Below are 22,500 nucleotides of genomic sequence, written 5' to 3' on the forward strand. Positions count from 1 at the left end.
CTTGTAATAATTATCTTTACATATTGAGGTAAAACGGGGAAACTAGGTTAACAGGTCGATCGTATGCAGTCTAGTACATACACCTAACAAGGGCTCCATTTCCATCGATGGTTTTGTAGATTAAAGTCTGTTCTTGGTATTAATACGTGTGTTCTTTGATGTCTTGTGGATTATTCTCAATACAGCTAATTTCTTGACGGGCCAAAACGAAATATGGACTTAATTACAAAATATTTTAAGTAAAATTGACATGAATGTAATGAGTGTCAAGAGGTTTTTGCCCCGTATCGTTCCACTTCGATATTTTCGCTCGTTTTTTCATTACGCTACGAATTACACCCAAAATGGGGGATGTGTACAGTTTTGGGAAATGGTTTTTGAAGAGAAACTTTGAAGGGTGAAATGATTTTTCGTCAAAATATGTGGGGTTAAATGAACCGGGGTGAAGAGAAATGGAACTGAAAATTTCGCGTTCAATTAGCTCTAGTTCGATTGAGTTCGATTCAAGAGTTTAGTTCTATTTCGATTAGAAAAAGAGCTAGAACTAAACTCTTGAAATGACCTAGCAATTGTTGTGCTGATCAGGCGAGAGGCTCGCCGAAGCTCTAATTGTTTCAAACATTTATATACCTAACCGTGATAATTGTGAAATCAAAAAATCTTCCAGAGTTTGATGATGCTTTGCTTTAGAATTTTTGGGTCGTAAATCTGTATTATTTTTACGTTTATGAGCGTGCAGATTTTTACTTACATGAATTGAGAACATTATCTGCATAATTTTGCAATTAAAAGCTACAGAAGATTGGAATTGAAGTTCATCTTGCAAATTGGGGACTTTTTGGGGATTATATAAACTGCAAGTAACGCCAACATTTTTTTTCAGAACCAACCTTATTGGAGAGGAACTGATTTTTTTGTTCAGAAAAATTTGGCCGTTCGAGATATTCATCAAACAGCTACTAGGTGAATCATTAAGAAGTCCATCATGCGTAGAATAGCCAATTAATTTCTTCTGGCATTGGTTTTTCCCGATCTGTCATTATGGTTTAAAAATTTGTGATGATTATGGTGGTTTCTGTTGTTTTCTATTACACTTTCTGCAATTTTCGCACAAATTGTGGTCCATTTTGCAAAAAAAATATGAGAAAATTGTTAACGCTATTGTTAATGGTTTTACTTTTGCACATATAGGAGAATTGCTGAACAGTTTATAAGACTTTTTGTCCAATCTTTCTTTTTCAAATGAAGCAAAAATTAAAAAAAATTGATCTGCTGATTTTTTTATGTTTTATCTATTTGCTTTCATTGATAAAACTACCAGTGACTTTGACACTACCAGTTTTTTTAATGAGTTTGTGATATTTTTGGTTTTTGCTGTATTCGTAGATTTTTTGTCAAATTGTCAGGTTGTCACAATAGTGGCAAGTACAGTTCGTTTTGAATGAAGGTTCAGTTGGTCATATGTAATGTTTTCAGTGAATAGCTAATAGTTTTAATGGAATCAAAAGTTTATTGCAAAATTTTATGAAACATTCGCTTGTTGCCTATGTTTGGTGTTCTTTTTGTAGTCGTACGATTTAGACTGAAAATTGACAGGTCTTAAAGTCTTCTTAGGAAATTAATTTTAAAAAAAGTTGTTGAATACTTTATGTATATAACGTGTTTAATACAGCTAATGTTTCAAAGAAATTTGATTTCATTTTTTTTCCAAAATTTCAATCGAGTTTTGAGCTTCGATCGATTGGCTCTTTTACACATTTTTGTCAATTTGTAACTTAGACTTATTAAATACAACTCTCATTTACGTTTTGAACCATGATTCAATGTATTACGATATCGCGTTTGAATACATGCTTCTATGACTTTGACACCAGAATTTTTTCGTAAAAAGTTTTTTAAGCTATTGTTACTGATAATTATAAATCGTTCTCTTTGTTTTCTTTTCATATATATCTTTGGAACAAGCGCTATCAATGTTCAGGGGCAAAAATAAAAATTATTTGCAATCTTTTCAGTTTACAGCTTGTTTCAATAGCTTAAATTTTGTTCTTTTTGTAGACTAGTTGCGAATTCTTGAGCCTTGTCTTTATTTGTTGTTGTTTTGTAGTCCTATGAGTTCTTAATACCAACGACAGGTTCCTTTGGCCTCCTAATGTGTTGCTTATGAGTGTATCTAGTATTTTTGTTGTCGAAATTTGCTGTTTGCTGTGACTTTTGAAGTTATTTGGTTTCGAAAAGTGCTATTGATTTTTGAAGTTTTCTCACCTCTTTTAATCAATTTTTGTGTCAACTTTTTTATTTAGTCTCAAAAAAGACTGCTCTCATCTGCTGTATAGTGATGTAAAAGATAATTTGCATAGTTTTAGGTTTTATCTGACTAAGTTACTAAGTTCTTTTTCTAAAAAGTATAGATATAGTGTTTCGCGCATAATTAATATTTTTTGTTTGGTTGTTTGTCTTGTTTCGTAGTGCTATCAAATGAAATTCTCATTGGTCTTCTTTTTTGGCTTTGTTTTTCTCTTTCGTTGGTTCGTCGGGCTAATAATTGGGGGGTATGGGTAAGTCTTAAGGCATGAAGAAAGAATCTGATAATATTTCACAGTGTCGTTTTCATCACAGGTAATAATTGAGCTTCTTCTTGGTTTTGGAGTTGGGTCTGGGATCACAATTGATTTCACTGGAACATACACTGGACACAATGGCTCCTATAACTTCCCATTTAAGTAAGTAAAACTTCTATGAACTTCAGTGATAATTAAATTAAAGTTAAACACTTTGTAAGATCGAACCTCAGAGCTGACTTCTCCATGATGAGGTCCAGACTGCAATGGCCTCTGATCAGACCCAAACCAGAGCATCGGCCAGACTTTCGTCAGCTCCATAAATGACTTTCTAGCACCGTGATTTTGGGCTGGAAGCACCATGTGTGCTCGATTTGGACTCCATCAGAGGTCACTTCTGTTTGGGACCTCAACCTGTGATGTGATTCTCTGCTGCAGCTCATTACGCCGTAAATTGATGCCAAGAGTACTGCTACTTGCTGGAATTTTTTTCTTTATACATCTTCTCAACACTCCTGTAAAATAAGAACTTTTTAATATTATTAAATAACTTGTGTTCAGACCTCAAAGCGGAATAATCTTTGTTTTCTTACTAATCAATGTTTTCATTTAATGTTTTCAAGAGTGAGCAGCTGTTATTTCTTTTCTTTCCTCCCATCTTAGCCTCTCACAGCCGTCTATCTTGCAAGTTCTTGTAAAAATCTTGCAAGAGTCCAGAAAAATTACGCGCCATATTTGATTTTCCAAAAATTCAATTCAACATCTTGAAAGCCTTGGGATGAACAAAGTTTTTTTTCATAAGCATATTTCTCTACGAACTTGCGTGTGTTTCTGACGTGTTTCTTTAATTTTTTCGTATGGTAGAGAAATTCTTTTTCCAGATTTTGAAAGTTTTTTTATTAAATTAATCCAAAAGATTATCAATGATTTATTTAAAACACGCCATTTTTTTAAAAAAAATATAACTAAAATTGTAAAAAAATATCGATATTTTTTCAATATAATCCACCTTTTTTGCATATATTTATAAACTTGTTTGTAACTTTTTCGTTAATTTTTCCCTATGGTATTATTTGGTAGTTTTTCTTTTCAGGCTATCGAATCGACTAACTATAGACAATCTAACCCCTTCTGAGAGCTACACCATGATTCTGTCAGTAATAAGTGTGGGTGATGTCAAAACTAACATGAAGACTTTTGAAGCTCATATGTACCCTTCGGATGTTGACATTGCGACACCCAGAGCAAATCAACACTCGCTGAGTCTACCCTACGAAACTCAAGGAAACTTCTCTGTAAGTATAAGATAATGATGCATTGCACGATTTGTTATCTTGCAAGATCTTGCAAAATTCTGTCAAAATCATGCAAGATGACACATTGCATTGCAAGATTATCTTTCAAAGTCTTGTAAGATGTGTCGTCTTGCAATGTTCTGCTAAAATTTTGCAGGATGTTCCATGATAACCATCCGTAGTTGAAGGATAGAGGGGAAAAATAGAAGTTAGTTGATTCCGAATGGTCGACAGCTCTGATTGGTCAAAATATTACTAGTAGGTCCAAACCGTTACAACAGGTGAGCGTTCGGGTTGACGACTTTAATTTTCATGTTCCAGTTGTCGGCTCAACCATCTTGTCAACCATTTCAGCAATCGTCGTAAAGTATGATATATATATATATATATATATATATATATATATATATATATATATATATATATATATAATTGCTTTTAAAGTAAATGCACCGAAGTAAAACAATGCTTCGAACAAAGAGCTGTTTTCCCTATATAGTTGCTGGCACAATCAGTTCATTTGAAGTTATTTTAGTCTCACAAGCAACAAATCATTAAAAAATTGATACGACTTTGTTATCTCATCAGGTTTTGCTGCAACTTATGCTTAGAAACTTTGGGCAAAGCTTATGGTTTTGTTCATTCCATTGCTCAATTAAGTGTGACTTTTGCTGAGGTTTTTGAGCATTCTAACTTTTTTCGGGCTCTTTGAATTAAAAAAACTCGTGTTTAAACTTGGAAACTCTGAAATCGTCATCCCAGTTTTGTGTTTCCTCATTAAGCCTGAAGTAAAAAAACTGCAAATTGTCAAAAATTCCAAACTTTTTGTTTTTTTTTCTGATAAGCCAAATAGCAATTTTCACAATTACAACTGAACATAATCTCACGTGTCTGTTATTTTTTTCTATTTAATTCAACTCCAGTTTATAAGTATTTGGCAATACAAATTTATTACAATGAACTCTAAAATTCTGCAAATTTTTAAAGTTTAGCTGCTAGTGTATGTCTTTTTAATGTTGTTTTGGGTAACAAAAAATTTGCTTTCAAATTTGGTTGCCTCTTTTAATGTTATAAAAAGTCATCAAAATTGAGTAAAGCCGTCCATGTTTTTATATTTTCTCCAGATTTCGCATATTTTCCTATTGGTTTGTTTAGAGTGTAAAAATAATGCCCTTGACATTTTTCTACATGTTGAAGTCGCTGCTTTCAAATGCTTCCTCTTTACGTTTGACGTCGTTTGTGCCTTGTGAGATGATGCATGACTCTTTGTCATTTATTGATTGCTGCTTGATATTTGTTGGCAGTTTTTTGAAATACGTGTACTGGTAAAATTGATTGATAATAGATCAAATTATATCTTCACCATTTTACCTTTAGGAAAAACCGAAATTGTTATCAGGGCATTTTTTGAATAAATTTAGCTCATATGTACTTGTTGACAGCCGGGAGAAACTCATGCTTTCGTTTTTCATGTTGATTTTTGGTAGTGATGAATTGAAACCATTTTAGTGCAAAGATTGAATTCCAAGATCTCCTAAGCATAATCAAATGAAAACTAAGAAAATGTTGCAAAGTTAATCTTGCATCCCTTGGTTTTGAAATGTAGCAAATGTCCTTTATATTTTTGTTATTTTTTTATTTTAACTAAATGGATTTTCGATTTTCTGTATTCACCCGAATTATTTTGATCTCAGGAAGGAACCATGTTAAACAGCGCTTATGAGACGCAGAGAAACTGACAAACCTCTTCTAACTTTTAGTATGTTTAATCATGTTACCGGTTTTCACTTTTACATTTTTAATACTTGTAGTGACTCGGTGCTAGTGAAAATGGCACATGTAGTAAATAGACGTAGTAACTTTTTGCTGACTAATGAGAATTGAGAAAATATTACTGCTTTTCTTTCTGATTGCCTTATTGCTCAACAAATTCTCCATGTTTTAAAATAGGATATTAATCCTTTCGTATACTTGCTGAGAAACTGCCTTACGCCGAAAGAAAAGATTTGTATTTTTTATTGAACTGATTTCACGTTCAGTTGTGATAGATTTATATCCCACGTGTCGCTAAGGCATGACCATGACCTGTGAGGCGTAGTCAGCGGTAAAACACATAATATAGAATTAGGTTGTGTCAAATAAAGGTTAATTGAACGCAGAAATAAAGGTTAATTGAACGCAGAAAGTTAGTTTTTGTTCCGACCCCTCTTGAGGGGTTGAGGAAATATATACTCAAATGGGTTTTTTTTGTTCAGACAATTTTGGCCGATCGATATATTCATCGTAGAGAGTTGAGACTGGTATCATTAGAAAGCTTGTCCAGCGTAGAATATGGAATTAAAATGATTTTTTTGATTTTCGATTTTGACAGGGAGATATCGAGGTTTAAACCTTCGAGAAAATAGAGTGAATTTCGTTGATTTCATTCACCTTTTTTGGGAATTTTTGACTAAAATTTCGCCGATTTTAATAAAAATTTATGAAAATTTTCAAAAAAATGTTGTTGATTTTACGTTTAAAGACAAAATATGTTGTCGGCTACTATTATTGAATTTTTTTGTCATAAATTCCGACTAAAAATTGCACAAAATTCAGAATTTTTCATCAAAAACAGCACGAAATAAGTTTCTTTAGTCCACTTTGATTAAATTTGCAGGAATTGCACACCCAAACACCACTAACACAATCTTCGTAGACTGAAAAAAGAGGGCTAATTCCACTTCAACTTCCGTTGAGAGTGCTCTGTAAATAAAATTTGCCGTTTTTATTCATTGATTATCAAACGCGCAGCAATATTCCCAATGGACAATCAGCATTAGCAGGTCTAGTTATATACCAATCTTGGACCGATACAATCCAAAAATAATTCGGATTGTCATCAGGCGGTTTATTACAAAAAAAATTCGATCTTTTTTTTACTAATTAAATAACAGAACAATTCAAATCAAAGCTCACTGGTGATAGGTCTTATTGGCTTCGTAATTAGCGCGAAAATAATTTATCTAGTTGATTGCTTGAAAGCTTATGGTCGTTTTTGACTTTTAAAATATTTGATTTTTAAATAAAAAATGGCTTTTTGAACTTTGCCTCCCTTTTTCTCTTAATTTTGCCAACTTGTACAAAATCTATTGGTTTTTAAAGAATTCGTTATGAATTTACTGGCTTCGACACGGGTTTTTCACAAAAAAAAAGCAAATGAATTTTTGATTTTTGTCATGTTTGACGTTCTTTTTTTAGACGTAAGACATATTCTGGATAATTGCAGGTCTCAAGGGCTTCCTTTGTAGGAATGGACGAAGCTACTCAAATTTTTCATTTTGTAATTAATGGCTTTCATGTCTTCGGAAATAAATTTTTTTTCGAAAAAAAAAACAAGTATTACATAATTTTGCTAGTTGTTGGCTAGTTGTTGCTTATTTTCATTAAGGATCGGCCATATAATACATTATCGTTGATCAACGAAGATGCAATCGAACATATTTTGGGGGCCAAAGCATGGCTTTAGGGCTTCCAAAGCATTTTCTGGCAAGTTTTATTTGATCTTTAGTTTGTTGTCTATTTGTTGTTCTTTTTGTAACTGCATTAAAAATTGAATACCCAGAATTCTTAATTCCCTTCAATAGAAGCATTGTAATTGTATACCTCTGGGATATTTTAGTTGATTCCTAATGGTTTTCATTACTTTGAAATTAAATGTTTTTTTTTAAAAAAAATTTCACGAAGTTTCTAGCTTTAAAGTTTCTGTTTTTTTTGTCTAATTGTTACCAAGCTTTATTATGGACATTTTCTTGGTGATTTGCAAGTTATTTTGTTTATTTTTAGTTTTATCTGACGCTATTTTGACTTTGTTATTAAGTTTTGTTTTTTAAAACGGACATAAATTTTTTGATGTAATTAATGTTTGTTGTTGCTGTTGTTTGATTTTGCCGTTCGTCTTCAATCGCTTTCTTAATATCGGCATATCTCATCAGTATAATGCATCATTTATACTCCACTGAGTTATTTGCTTTGGAGGCTATCTTTTCGTTCATACACCAGTTTTTTTGAAAAATACTTGATTTTTTTTGTGTTTTTCTATCTTTTCCTCATTTGGTAGACAATTATGCCAAAATTGTGGGTCAGCGGGGTCGAAACCTTATGTGCGATTGCGCATTACCGAGCCGCCTTGTTAGAATTTCTAAACCAATCAGGTTAGTTGACCTTTTTATTTTTTGGTACGTCTATTTGTACTACCTAATTTTTAATTGCAGAACAGTCCGCCTTCGATTGGGTAATTGAGATCAAGAAATGACTCTTTAACCAGTCTGGTATCGATTACCATCGAAAAAAAATCACTTGCATTTAACTCTCATTGGTGAAAATGTTCTGAAAGTGAGATTGTATTCAATTCCCTTCAATTAAATTAAATTTGCCGATTGTAAAAATGCCAATTTTGACATTTTTTTTTCAAATTTAAAAGAAAGTGGTTTCCATTTTAGGGCAATTGAGGAAAATATGGGAATTGCTTTCGCAAACTTTAGCGCTTTTCCTCATTAATCTTAATTTGGCCATCGAAAGCATAGACCACATTCTCTTAAAGTAGCTTCTTCTTTAGGACGGGTAGTGTAGGGGCTGGTGTTATGCTGCACACGTTTTTAATTTTTCTAAGCAGTTTTCTGTAAATTATTTAGAAATATTATTCATTGGTATTTTGAAGACTACAGTTTTGAATTTGTCAATGAAAAAATTTCAATTGAAATTCGGGACCACGTCTCCTGCTATGTTTTTCAGTACATGAGAATTACTATGACTCCTGCCGGAAATCAATGCCCGTGTGAAATACTGAGCCACGACCCAATAAACACAGTTACAACTATATCACTTCCGGGAGCTAATTGCCCATGTGAGTTACTGTACCGGGGTAACTCGGGAGAAATTGTTATCGGAGACGACGACACACATCCAATGACAGCTGGCGAGGAGTATTACGTCACAATCCGGACATTCAGTTTTCACGGACTTCAAAGTAGGCCGACGTTTATCGTGATTTCCCTTCCAGTTGATCGTGTTATCAATACAAATAGCAGGATTGAAGGATCGATAGCGAAGTATGAATTTGAAATCGAAAGTGGAGTTGGAAGTTACATGCTACTGTCTGGGCGAGACACTGGAGTTCGTTCAGTTGCCATGGAAACAGTTGCACAGCCTTTCAGGTATTTTAAGGGGTCTTTATATGGAAGTTTTGCATGAACATAAACCGATCAAATGTATAGCTCTATTCTTCAGACCAAAAATTATCAAGTCCGATGTGAAATGCTCGCTCCCATGTATTAGGATTCCAAAACAAGATGCGCTATTAGTCCAAGAAAGTTTGCTCATATTACTTGCCTCTTAGACGTTTTATTTAACCCTGGTACCAGTAAGTTATGAAAAAGCTTTTTGTATACTTGGCCTGGATTTGCACGGATTGCCTCAATGCGTTTCTATGCTGTCAAAAAGTTTGCCGACTTGGAGTAGGGCGGGTTTGCAAGTACACGTAGGCATGGAGGGTTGAGAAACAACAAATCTGATAATTTTGAAAATTTTTAGCCTTGTGGTTCAAAAAGAAGTTCAACTACAAGTAGGAGCGTGTTTCCAATTACAAGTTGCAATATACAGCAGGGGTTCGAAGCCCAAAAGGAGGACTGCCAATCAGGCAAGACTGATGTTACCCGCCCCAACGGGTTCTGCCACTACCGGAGACCCATTTCGAATGACGTTGTACCGCCCGCTAGACAATGGAGGAAGAGTAAGTCAAACTTAGAAACGCAATTATTATGGTCGGAGGTTTTAGGGTGAATTGCGCCAAAAAAGTTTCAAAGTAAAAGTCTTGACGCTTTTAGCGTTGAAAGCAATGCATTTCGTGATATAAATTCAGTTTTTAGCGGTTAGATTTTCTCATTACCATATTCTTTGCTTCGCAGAACAAATCATAAATTTCTTAGCAATTATTAGCGTTCACTCCTCGACACAATTGAAATCTAGTAAAAATATTTCCTGTTTTTAAATTTGTTAACACGTTCTTTGCTATGAATTTTCGTAAAAAGTAGTCTATGATAATCGACAGCAACTGCAATGTTTGGTTCTTTGTCAAAGTGGGCCGGCCTGCCTATTTTAGCTTCTGAGATATTGTGGGATTTTTGGGATTTTGGTCATCAGGTTTTTATCTGGACTTAATCCTGAGACGCAATTTTTTGCTCTTTGTTCAGTCTTGGTTCAAATGTCTGGCCGATAGTAAAGTTTTAACCTCTTTCGTTTTTGTCTATGCAGTGAAATAAAATGTCTTTTAGAGGGACCTCGATCCTGATTGAGATCAAGTCGTCAGTTTTCTTCGATTTATTCGCTCTTGCATTACTCTCAATTTTTCCTTAACATTTGCGGATCTTTTGGAGTTGAACATGAGTTTAGGAAAAATTACTATCCATATATCGATATATATATATATATATATATATATATATATATATATATATATAAAATTATACATACACACATATATATATATATAAATATATATATATATATATATATATATATATATATAAATCGATATATATATATATATATATATATATATATATATATATATATATATGTGTATATATGTATATATATCCTCTATGCAATTATCGGTCTCGGTCGTATCTTTGTCAGGTTTTTGTTCAATTTCTAGTTTCCGTTTAAGATTTCAAAATCGTTTTCTTGATTGAACAGTATCTCCTTGTTCTTGATTAGGATTATGGCAAAATGAAAAGCTTATTCAAATTTATTTGTTCTTTTTTGATGTTCAGAGCGTGCATTATTTCTTATTAATTGGTTCCTTCAGACTTGCTGAATACATTTTTGGATTTAAATATCGTCTAAAATGCTGTTTTTATTTGCTTTCATTTTCATGGCAAAGTTGTGCGCTTCAATTGAATCATAAAAATCTTCGTATTTGATTTTTTTTGGATTGACTTAGAAATTTATTGTAAAACGTTGGTTCAAATATCTTCTTTTTCCTTTTCTGGAGTGAATAGGCGATAGAAGATCCAGGACATCAGTTCACTGCTTTCTCGTGATGGTTTCAAAGGAACTTCAAGAAACAAGTTTTCATTAATAAAGTTTCAAAAAACGAAAAAAGAACTTATCTGACGAACTTTGCTGCTATACCGATAAGTAATGGCCACAAAACTAAACTTGATATTAATTTTGTTTTGGCAAATTCAATATCCTGTTGACCTATCAATAAGATGTCAGAAAAAAATTCTCCTACCCACAGAAACCTGATTATAACATCCACTGACCTCCAACTAATGAACTCGATTGTATCTAGGCTGCAAATGATTCTCATGAAATGTTGAAGAAATTAGAAAAGCAACTCCGGGATTCGGAACTAAGATCTATTCACATGTCAATCAAATAAAATGTTCTTAGGTAACCTATATTTTCGGTGTATTTTTTCGCGCAGATAATTTCTAAAAATACGAGCTATTTCTTTTACTTTTTCAGCTCCAATTTTTATTTAGTTCAAAGTATTGAATTCTTTTGATCCATGTTATCGACCACATCGATGGCACTATACAGGACCTATAGGTTACCAATCTCTTTTTTAGTATGTGCGGACAAGATGCAATTAATGAACTTAGGAGCCTAATGAGTCCCAGGAATTTCATAAACACTCCGTATAAAGACATTAGATTATCGAATCAAAATTATATTTCTTCTAAGGAAAGAAAATTAACGGCAGAGAATGCTAATTTTTAGTCGATAGTACAAGTTGTAGGGCAGTCAAACAACAATTTTTTAGCACGTCTCAGAGAATAAGCACGCTATTATGACTTCGAAAATCTCAAAACAGCGGCAAACCCCGCAGAGGAATTGGTAAAAATAAAGTTTATCTCCAGTTGAGGGACCCTGAAGCAAAACTTATACCACTGGACGGCATTAGAGAAAAACCAGCAAGGTCGGTTAATGAAATTGCTGAAATCTTAAAGTTCAGAAGTCAAGCAATGGCTTTGCAAGTTCTTCATCAGTTAATAGGCCTTTTACTGCGAAAGAAGAAGTTGCGTACAACTTTAAGAAGACCTCTCAAACTCCAAACGAAAATATTGCGGCTAGTAAAGGCAACAATATGTGCACTAGGTGAAGGGATACGCCACAATCTAGTAGAGACTGTCTAGTGCTTTTTACAGAATGCAAGACCTGTAAAAATCAGGGAGGTTTCTCAAAAATGTGTAGAACAAGCATATCCAGAATCGGAGATGGGAATGTTTTATGCTGAAGATTAAATGTTTAGCATGTCTGCGACATGTAATATATCTCAATAAATAACTGCAAATTAACAATGCAGGGAGACACAGGTGCAGATAGCACGGTAAAACCATCAAAATTAGGCTGGGTAAATCTCATTTGGATAGTAAGATGCGACATCTCTAAAATTAAGATGGTCATCAATTGACGGTTCGGAGATCACTTACTTATGACGTTTAGTAGAACGGAAGCACGCACAAACAAGAACAACTAGCAGTTGTGCAGTCTGATAGAGAATTTGGACTACTTGTTAGAGATCACAGCCAGTGTTCTGCACAGCCAAAAAAGTACTTCTTCGAAACAAGGTCACAGAGAGAGAAGCTGGAACAATCACTACTTCACACGGACTGTTCAAGATGTGCCTACTACCTCAGAGATAGAAAAACTCTCCTTCATTCTTCCACAATTATGTCGAATCAGCACTCAAAGGACTCAAGGAAGCTCTGAGTTTTCAAGACGATATGTCGTTCTATTAGACTACCAAGGAGCAGTTCGACAAGAGAATGCTATTAGTCAAGAGTCAACCATGAGAAAAAATTTACTTTTAATTATTTGTTGGGCTATCAAATTTTTACGGAAGAATTATATCTGAGTTTGCAATGCTGCCCTAAAATAACATGAGAAAAATTCAACAAAAAGCGTTTGAAGTCAAGAAAAATGAATTGTGTGTTAACCCCCTTGGACAGCCATATATATTACAACAAGAAGCAACATTTACAACTGACGCCTCTGAAAAAACTATTGGTGGGGTTCTCTCGCAAGAAGGAGATCCTGTTATATATGTATCGGGAAAATTTCACTCCAGTGGAGCAAAATTCCTCAAACAAAGAGCGTGAAGCAATGGCAATGGTCTCTGTGATCACAGGATTGAAACAATTTCTTCTTAGAAAGTGACTCAACCTACAGACAGCTAACAAGCCATTTAAGTATATCTCTGCACCAGACGAAGAGATCGCGAAAACAGCATCAGATAGAATCAACAGATGGACAAACCCTCTAATGGGCTTCAAGTGGGAATTGAAGAATCCACCAGAAGAGTAGATACCCCATGCAGATGCCTTTAGCTGAATGGATTTCGACAAAGACGAAACCGAAAACGATCAGATGTGCTTTCTAATCAAAATATCTACTTCGCTCACAGTGATTTGTTGATTCAAGCAGAAATCAAAACTGAACTTGGAACAATCAGATTTATACAGGAAATGATGAAACGAATCAAAACTGTCCATTGGACACAGTGTTTAGAAGCGGAAAACGAATTTGAACAACAGAACGATGCACTGACTATACATAATGGAATCATCTTCAGAGGTGCTTTTCCATTCATTCAACGCAAACTACAAATATTGGATTTGGCAGAAGTTCATGAGACGCATGCTGAGAAGAGTGCAACCAAGGCATCAATCAGAAGGGTAACATGGTAGCCAGGCACTACACAAGATATTCAAAATTTTGTTAGTTAATCCAGGAATTGTCAGATCAACAGGCCTAGCCTGGGAAGAACAGTCTCTGCGTAGCCAGAAGCCAAAGTTTGCAAACGGATCCATACGGACTGGGGTTATATTGAGGATTCAGGAAATATATTATTAATTGTTGACGCGGGTTCTGGCTGAATAGAAGCTTTCCGCTCGGGAAATAGAACATGAGAGTAAGTTAAAGTATGTCTTAGTCAAATCTGTCTTAGTCAAATCTTTGCAGGATTCGAAAAACCAAAAAATGACATCCGGTGTTATATCAATATATGCTCTGATAGTGGTCCTGAATTTGTAATTGAGCATCTCAAACAGTGGTGTGAATCACTGGGAAATAAAAAAAACTGAATCATCTGTTTATCATCCAAGAGCTAATGGACTAGCTGAAAGAGCAGTTCAGACAGTGAAGCGGTCACTTCAAAACTGGAGTCGCAATCTTAACGTGTTTTGTAGAGCATTCCTGAAAAGGGCAACGATGACACATCGCAACACTTCAAAGAGGAGGGGCAAAACTCTAGTTGCACTTCTATTGAGACGCAGAGTGAGACTACCAGCAATAACAGATTTTGACTTGTGCGAACAAATTCTTTTAAAGGCCAATGAGAAAACTAAGACAGTTCCTGTTACCTTTACCGTCAGGAAGGACTTGAACAGACTTTCGTTTAGCCCGAAATCTCAACACGCACTTTTCTAGTGAGCAAAAACCAAAATTTTGAGACTAGATAAGGACAATATGAAAACTGAAACAAAACTCAATCAGAACTAAAACTTCAGAACACAGATGGGGGACCTTCACATAGAGAGAAAGCTTCTACAGCCACATCAAGTGCAGAGCACCAACAGCCCCAACCATCAGAGGCTTCACGACCATCAACAACCCACAGAGAATAACTCGAAAGATTTGGATAATCTATTTCCACAAACTTGTTTAAAAAGGAGGGAGGATGTGATTGTTTCAAAAAAACATCGAGCATTTTAGAAGTTTTCTTTATTAGAGTCTCAAGGAACGAAAAAACAATTTACCTTTAGAACAATATCGATCTGTCAATGAGTAATGGCCACAAAACAAAACTCTTCTAAAAATGTTTTGGCGCTATCATTATCTTGTTGACCTATCAATCAGATGTCAGATGTAAATTCTCCCACCCACAGAATCTTGATTATAACATCCACTGACCTCCAACTAATAAACTCGATTGTATCTAGGCGACATATGATTCTCATGAAATATTGAAGAAATAAGAATATCACCTCCGGGATTTGGAAGATATATTCACATGTCAATCAAAAAAAAATATTTTTAGCTAACCTAAACTTTCTGTTTACATTTTGGCATAGATAACCAGCATAAGCACGATCTGATTTTTATATATTCTCAGTTCCAATATTAATTTAAACATCAATTTATTTAATTCTTTTGACCAACGTTATCTAACACGACATTTTTCAATATTGATTGTCGATATGTATACGAGTAATTTTTGTATAGTACTGCTAATCGACTGATGTAGGTCTCGCCTTAAAGGAACGCCACCATAATTATTTCGTTTATGTCGCATTTTTCTAGCTTTATTCAATTTTCTCAGAATGTAGACGATTGATTGTTCAAATTTGTTTTCAGTTTCTACAGTGTTTTTCTCAACTTGGAGTGATCGATCGTACTATTTCTTTAGTTCTGACGTAAAGATATTAAACAGTTTTTCTCGGATTTCTCATTTGGATGTATCAAAATTTTTTGTTCTTGTCCCCATTTCTAACAAGTTGAGAAGTGTTCCAACAGTGCACTTATTGTGTTTGTATGATAAAAAATAGGCTTTTAACCCGAGAAACTAGCTGAAAACTGTTTTCGGTACTGATAATCTTAGGATAAAGTCTGCTATCTGTGTTTTTCGCCAGCTTCTTTTATGTTACAGCTGAGCCACATAAAACAACCTTGCCCTTTTTCCTAGATTCTGTCACTGAATTTCCACTTATCATCAATGTAGCCCAATGTTGGGTTTGAGTCCCCTTAGTGATTTGTTTTTGCAGCCTTATCATGGGGATAATGCTCAGAGCGCTATTTCTTTCTTTTTTAGTAATATTTTTGCATATCTGCAACTCCATAAAACACTATTATTAACATATAGTTTCCTTTTTGTGCGCAACGTGGGAGCAATCACACATTTTGTGATTTCAGGTTGATTTTTGCCGTCCGATTGGATAATTCGGAACATTTAAGCCAGAAAAATAAAGAAAAAACAGTCAATTTTTCACAAATGTGATTAAAATTCAGTTGAATATGGTTTCTATGTTGGGCATACATATACATATATGCCATAATTATTTTATTTTTTAGGCTTTGTCCATTCAGTTTTTCTACTACGGGTGATTACTTCCAATATCATACTCCGTTTTTGTCCTTTATTTTCTGATTATTTGGCAATCATTATTATGTTTGCCTTCTTCGGTATAACTTTCCGAAATGTTCTCGAAATGCTTTCGATTAAGGGTCTCGTTTTCAGACATCTCTGCAATTTTGTTCTGCTTGTGTTTTTTCTTACTCCTTTAAGAAACAATGTGCGCAAGAAAATTTCTCAGTTGCTTCTTGTGTCTCCTCCGTTAATTTACAATTTGCTATATTTTTGAGTTATTAGAAATCCCAATTCCAAATGTTTTGGTTTTTCTTGAAGTTTTCCCAATTCCAAATGTTTTGGTTTTTCTTGGAGTTTGTTTCCAAGGTTTGATGATCCAGCATCACAAACGCAATAGAATTTTACCAATTCTATTATTTTAGAAGAATAATTACGCAAGAAGGAGTAATCCAGCGGAGCAGACCTCCTCAAACAAATAGCGTGAAGCACTGGCAATGGTCTCTGTGATCACAGGATTGAAACAATTTCTTCTTAGAAAACGACTCAACCTACAGACAGTTAACAAGCCATTTAAGTATATCTCTGCACCCGACGAAGAGATCGCGAAAACAGCATCAGCTAGAATCACAAGATGGACAAACTCTCTAATGGTCTTCAACTTGGAATTGAAGTTTATACCAGGAGAGTAGATACTCCATGAAGATGCCTTGAGCTGAATGAATTTCGACAAAGAAGAAACCGAAAACAATCAGATGTGCTTCCTAATCAAAATATCTACTTCGCTCACAGTAATTTGGTGGTTCAAGCAGAAATCAAAACTGAATTTGGAACAATCAGATTTATCCTGGAAATGATGAAACGAGTCAAAACTGGCCGTTAGACACAGTGTCCAGAAGCGGAAAATTGATTTGCACAACAGAACGATGCACTGACTATGCATAATGGTATCATCTTCAGAGGTGCTTTTCCATTCATTCAACGCAAACTACAAATATTGGATTTGGCAGAAGTTCATGAGACGCCTGCCAAGAAGAGTGCAACCAAGGCATCAATCAGAAGGGTAACATGGTGGCCTGGCACTACACAAGATATTCAAAATTTTGTTAGTTTATCCAAGAATTGTCAAATGAACAGGCCTAGCCTGGGAAGAAAAGTCTCTACGCAGCCAGAAGCCAATGTTTGCGAACGATTCATTATGGACTGGGGTTATATTAAGGATTCAGGCAATAAATTAATAATTGTTGACGCGGGTTCTGGCTGATTAGAAGCTTTCTACTCGGGAAATATAACATGAGAAACAGTTAAAGTATGTCTTAGTCAAATCTTTGCCGGATTCGAAAAACCAAAAAAGGACATCCGGTTTTATATCTATATATATAGGCTCGGATAATGGTCCTGAATTTGCATTGAGGACCTCAAACAGTGGTGTGAATCACTGGGAATTAAAAAAAACTGAATCATCTGTTTATCATCCAAGAGCTAATGGACAAGCTGAAAGAGCAGTGCAGACAGTGAAGCGGTCACTTCAAGCCTGGAGTCGCAATCTTAATGTGTTTTGTGGAGCATTTCTCCAAAGGGCAACGATGGCACATGTGAACACTTCAAAGAGGAGGGGCAAAACTCCAGTTGCACTTCTATTGAGACTCAGAGTGAGACCACCATTAATAGATTTTGACTTGTGCGAAACCATTCTTTTCAATGCCAATGAGAAATCTAAGACAGTTCTTGTTACCTTCATCATCAGGAAGGACTTGAACAAACTTTCTTTAAGCCCGAAATCTCAACACGCACTTTTCTAGTGAGCAAAAACCAAAATTTCGAGACTAGATGACAATATGAAAACTGAAACACAACTCAATCAGAACTGAAACTTCAGAACACAGATGGGGGTTCTTCACATCGAGAGAAAGCTTCTACAGCCACATCAGGTGCAGCGCACCAACAGCCCCAACCATCAGATGCTTCACGAACAGCAACAAACCACAGAGAACAATTCGAAAGGTTTGGATAATCTATACCCACAAACTTGTTTAAAAAGGAGGGAGAATGTGATTGTTTCAGAGAAACATCAAGAATTTTAGAAGTTTTCTTTATTAGAGTCTCAAGGAACGACAAAACAAATTACCTTCAGAACAAAGTTGCTCTGTCAATGAGTAATGGCCACAAAAACAAACTGTTTTCTAAATTTGTTTTGGCGCTATCAATATCTTGTTGACCTATCAATCAGATGTCAGATGCAAATTCTCCCACCCACTGAATCTTGATTATAACATCCAACTAATGTACTTGATTGTATCTAGGCGACATATGATTCTCATGAAATATAGAAGAAATAAGAATATCACCTCCGGGATTTGGAAGATATATTCACATGTCAATCAAAAAAAAATATTTTTAGCTAACCTAAACTTTCTGTTTACATTTTGGCATAGATAACCAGCATAAGCACGATCTAATTTTCATATATTCTCAGTTCCAATATTAATTTAAACATCAATTTATTTAATTCTTTTGACCCATGTTATCTAACACGACATTTTTCATTATTGATTGTCGAAATATATGAGAGTAATTATTGTATAGTATTGCTAATCGATTGATGTAGGTCTTACCTTAAAGTAACGCCACCATAATTATTTCGTTTATGTCGCATTTTTCTAGCATAATTCAATTTTCTCAGTATGTAGGCGGTTGATCGTTCAAATTTGTTTTCAGTTTCCACAGTGTTTTTCTCAACTTGGAGTGATCGATCGTACTATTTCTTTACTTCTGACGTACAAGATATTAAACAGTTTTTCTCGGATTTCTCATTTTGTTGTATCAAAACTTTTTGTTCTTGTCCCCATTCCTAACAAGTTGAGAAGTTTTCCAACAGTGTCCTTATTGTGTTTGTATGATAAAAAATAGGCTTTTAACCCAAGAAATTAGCTGAAAAGTGTTTTTGGTATTGATAATCTTAGGATAAAGTCTGCTATCTGTGTTTTTCGCCAGCTGCTTTTATGTTACAGATGAGCCACATAAAACAACCTTGCCCTTTTTCCTAGATTTTGTCACTGAATTTCCACATATCATCAATGTAGCCCAATGTTGGGTTTGAGTCCCTTTAGAGATTTGCTTTTGCAGCCTTATCATGGGGGGATAATGCTCAGAGCGCTATTTCTGTCTTTTTTTGAAATTTTTTTGCATATCTGCAACTCCATAAAACACTATTATTAACATATAGTTTTCTTTTTGTGCGCAATGTGGTGGGAATCACACATTTTGTGATTTCAGGTTGGTTTTTGCCGTCCGATTGGATAATTCGGAACGTTTAAGCCAGAAAAATAAAGAGAAAATTTTCAATTTTTCAAAAATGTGACTAAAATTCAGTTGAATATGGTTTTTATGTTGGGCATATATATACATATATGCCATATTTTTTTTTGGATTTTGTCCTTTCAGTTATTCTACGGGTTTCCGCTTTATTTTCAGATTACTCGGCAGTCATTAATATGTTTGCCTTTCGTCGGTATAACTTTCCGAAATGTTAACGAAATGCATTCGATTTAGGGTCACTTTCAGACATCTCTGCAATTTTGTTTTTACTCCTTTAAGAAATAATGTGCGAAGAAAAATTCTCAGTTGCTTCTTGTGTCTCCTCCGTTAATTTCCAATTTTCTATATTTTTGAGGTATTAGAATTCCCAATTCCAAATGTTTTGGTTTTTCTTGGAGTTTTTCTCACGAAAATTCTGTTTCCAAGTTTTGATGATCCAGCATCACAAACGCAATAGAATTTTACCAATTCTATTTTTCTAGAAGAATAATTACTCGAGAAGGTCAAATTTGCAGCCACCGAAAATGATGGAAAGAGTCAAACAAAAAGGACCGAAAATTGTTTTCCCACGAAGTGTTTTCGTTTGCTCATCAATGTGATTATATTGTTTTATCAGCGGTTAGCTCGCTTCTTCAAACATTTTCTGACACAAACTAAAGTTTTGCTCCAACTGATAGAGCTATATTAAAATACCTATTATTTCAAATATTCTCGAAAATACCTGCCCTCGTGCTAATAATACGGCTACAAGAATTGTTGATGACTAGAAAAAACCTACTGGAACCGTTTTTTAACGATTAGTCGTGCGTCTTTGAAAATAAAGCATTTCACATTTTGGCATAAATTAATGCACAAAAATCGAAAATCATGCATCTCAGAATTTCTTTGAATCTTGAATTCTATGAATAGAATGGAAACTTGAAAAATAGTTGAAAGATATGAGTTTGACGATGAAAAGGTGAGCTCAAATATCACTGATGCTTGGTATCCTCAATGAACAGAACCTGATTCATATTTATAAAGTTAAGTATCTGAAATTCAAGCGCAATTTTTGAGGCCTTTTATTTTTTTTTTAGGTGAACGCGGTGTTTGATTTCTTCATTGATGGTGGTGCCTTCGAGTTTATTTATGGACGATTTGAGACTACCAGTGGGGAGCTGTTGGCCGTATCAGTAACTTTAGTTGAACAGTCGCTCATCAAAAATTTAATTTAAAAAAAACAACCGTGGTCGAGCAAGACCGAAACGCAAAATTTATGGGCAATGGGTGCGGAAAGATAGAACAAATACAACTAACTATTAACAGCAAAATAAAAAAAACCATGAAACAATTTCCAGACAAAACAATAAAAATAAGTCACTCACGTGAGCATAAATTTCCGGGTCGAATTTCAATCCAAATTTGGTCCATTTTGATAAAAGTTGGAAAGAGTTCCACAAAAAAAGAAAGTTGGAAGAGATAGTGACAAAAGTGGACACGGTATTTGAGAATTGATAATAATTTATTTCCGAACTAGTGTATAAATATACAACACATTCGAGAGGTCACTAAGAAGGCCTGAGCCTATCCATAGGATGGTGCCTCTATCAAGCTTGCAGAATAAAGAAGTCACCTTACGCTACTGATCAAGTTACCAGAACTGTCCCGTCAGCACTTTGTTTCCCTGTATATAATTGTCTCTTAAATTATGTAGGATATTAACTAGAGCAGATTCCATTACAACTAAAATTTTTCTTACTATGTTTTGTCTAGAGTAACTAAAGAATTAAACAATTTTCTAGTTCGGTACAAAAGAGTTTTTCTGTTGGCACGTCGTCAACCTCAAGGTTTTTACGGTTTTAGTCTTTTCTCACCAGACTGAATGTTGCGGACAGCTTCATTGTTGAAGATTTCTGAACCATAGCCAGAGTCAGAACTTGGTCCTAAACTCCTACTCATCAATTTTATCAACTCGTACTGATGCAATTCCACTGGTGTCAGTAACTTATGTTTCTCTATGACCTCGCGAACGCTGTTGAATTTTTTCAGTCCGAATATTATCCCGATTTTGTGATTTTGTGACCAGTTAAGTTGTTTAAGCTCCAATTTGCCTGCGCAACCATAAATTAGTACACCATACTGAAGAACTGGTTGGACATTGAATTTGTATAACTTAATCAAAGTATCCCTTCTGAATCTATTTTTGTATTGGTAGAAACAATAGATTGTTTTTTTAAGCTTGCTTTTGATTTCTATAATGTGCGTTTTAAAGCTTAGTTTTTTATCTATGTGTACACCAAGTATTTTGTACTCTCTTTGTCATACAACGTTATTCCTTGTAATTGTAATCTTTTGACAGTCTCTCTTTTTGCAAAACACGTCATGTTACACTTTGAGAAATTTACTGTCAATTTTTTTCTGTCAAACCAATCGCACAACCTGCCAAGATCGCTTAGCAAATCATCACAATTAAGCTTAGTACAAGAGTAAATAGTTGTTACGTCCGCAAAAAGTATGATTTTGCTTGATTGGCAAACACTCTCGATATCATTTATGTATAGCAGAAAAAAAATTTAGTCCTAAAACGGACCCCTGTGGGACACCATACTTGACATCTTAAACGTCAGACTTCTTGTCGCCAATGTGGACAATTTGATTACGATCAGATAGATACGATTTCAAGAGATGATAAACACAACCTCTCTATCCACACCTTTCGCATTTTTATAAAAGAACGCACAGGCAGAGAATTAAGTTAACTCAAAAGAGCAACTGCTTATCATGGCGTCTGGCTATCTTGTGAAATACTTCTTCAAAAAATAGTTGCGGTTAAAGTGAAGGGGTAGGAAGTTTTTACTAGGGGTCAAAGTAATACAAAGTGATGGTACTAAGCAGGGTGAGGTGATGTAAGCGAAAGTAATGGGTAGTGTTTCAAAGAAAGCTAAAATAAGTGGAGCACTAAAAGTAATAATGATTAATCTCGGATTGAGTTTTCGGGTCTTTCCTATTATTGCGCTCCGCCATGAAATTATAGCCCCCCATTATGGTATAATTACCATATTGAGGGGGCTATAGGTTATCTGACCACTAAGCTGGGGGCGGGGGCTATAATGGGAAAGACCAAAAATTTCTTAGGTTTTATACAAGGATACAAGAAAACAAGACGGCACGTGCGACTCTGTGCGTAGCACAGAATAGTCCCAAATACCTCTCAACG

General features: G+C 34.8%; 3 protein-coding genes across 6 annotated transcripts in view; 1 reads left to right on the forward strand and 2 right to left on the reverse strand.

Annotated features, from left to right (window-relative positions):
- LOC142351221 (metal transporter CNNM4-like) overlaps positions 1 to 22,500 on the reverse strand; it is a 520,873-nt gene that overhangs the window by 335,571 nt on the left and 162,802 nt on the right. The window lies entirely within an intron of this gene.
- The window catches only part of LOC142351222 (hexokinase-4-like), a 319,567-nt gene that overhangs the window by 134,265 nt on the left and 162,802 nt on the right, over positions 1 to 22,500 (reverse strand). The gene's annotated exons all lie outside the window — the stretch shown is intronic.
- The window catches only part of LOC142350766 (uncharacterized), a 61,883-nt gene continuing 41,926 nt past the window's right edge, over positions 2,544 to 22,500 (forward strand). Inside the window, exons 1-5 of one of the 2 annotated variants that reach the window (XM_075402720.1) lie at positions 2,544 to 2,723; positions 3,655 to 3,856; positions 8,627 to 9,048; positions 9,425 to 9,623; positions 20,381 to 20,476. In XM_075402720.1, coding sequence (XP_075258835.1) covers positions 3,707 to 3,856; positions 8,627 to 9,048; positions 9,425 to 9,623; positions 20,381 to 20,476 — 867 coding nt within the window. In that variant the 5' untranslated portion in view covers positions 2,544 to 2,723; positions 3,655 to 3,706. The remainder of the gene's footprint in view (positions 2,724 to 3,654; positions 3,857 to 8,626; positions 9,049 to 9,424; positions 9,624 to 20,380; positions 20,477 to 22,500) is intronic. The other variant, XM_075402721.1, reaches the window with a different exon arrangement.

Source organism: Convolutriloba macropyga, chromosome 12 (genome assembly GCF_964194025.1).
Source record: "Convolutriloba macropyga chromosome 12, txConMacr16.3, whole genome shotgun sequence".
NCBI classification, from domain to species: domain Eukaryota; kingdom Metazoa; phylum Xenacoelomorpha; order Acoela; family Convolutidae; genus Convolutriloba; species Convolutriloba macropyga.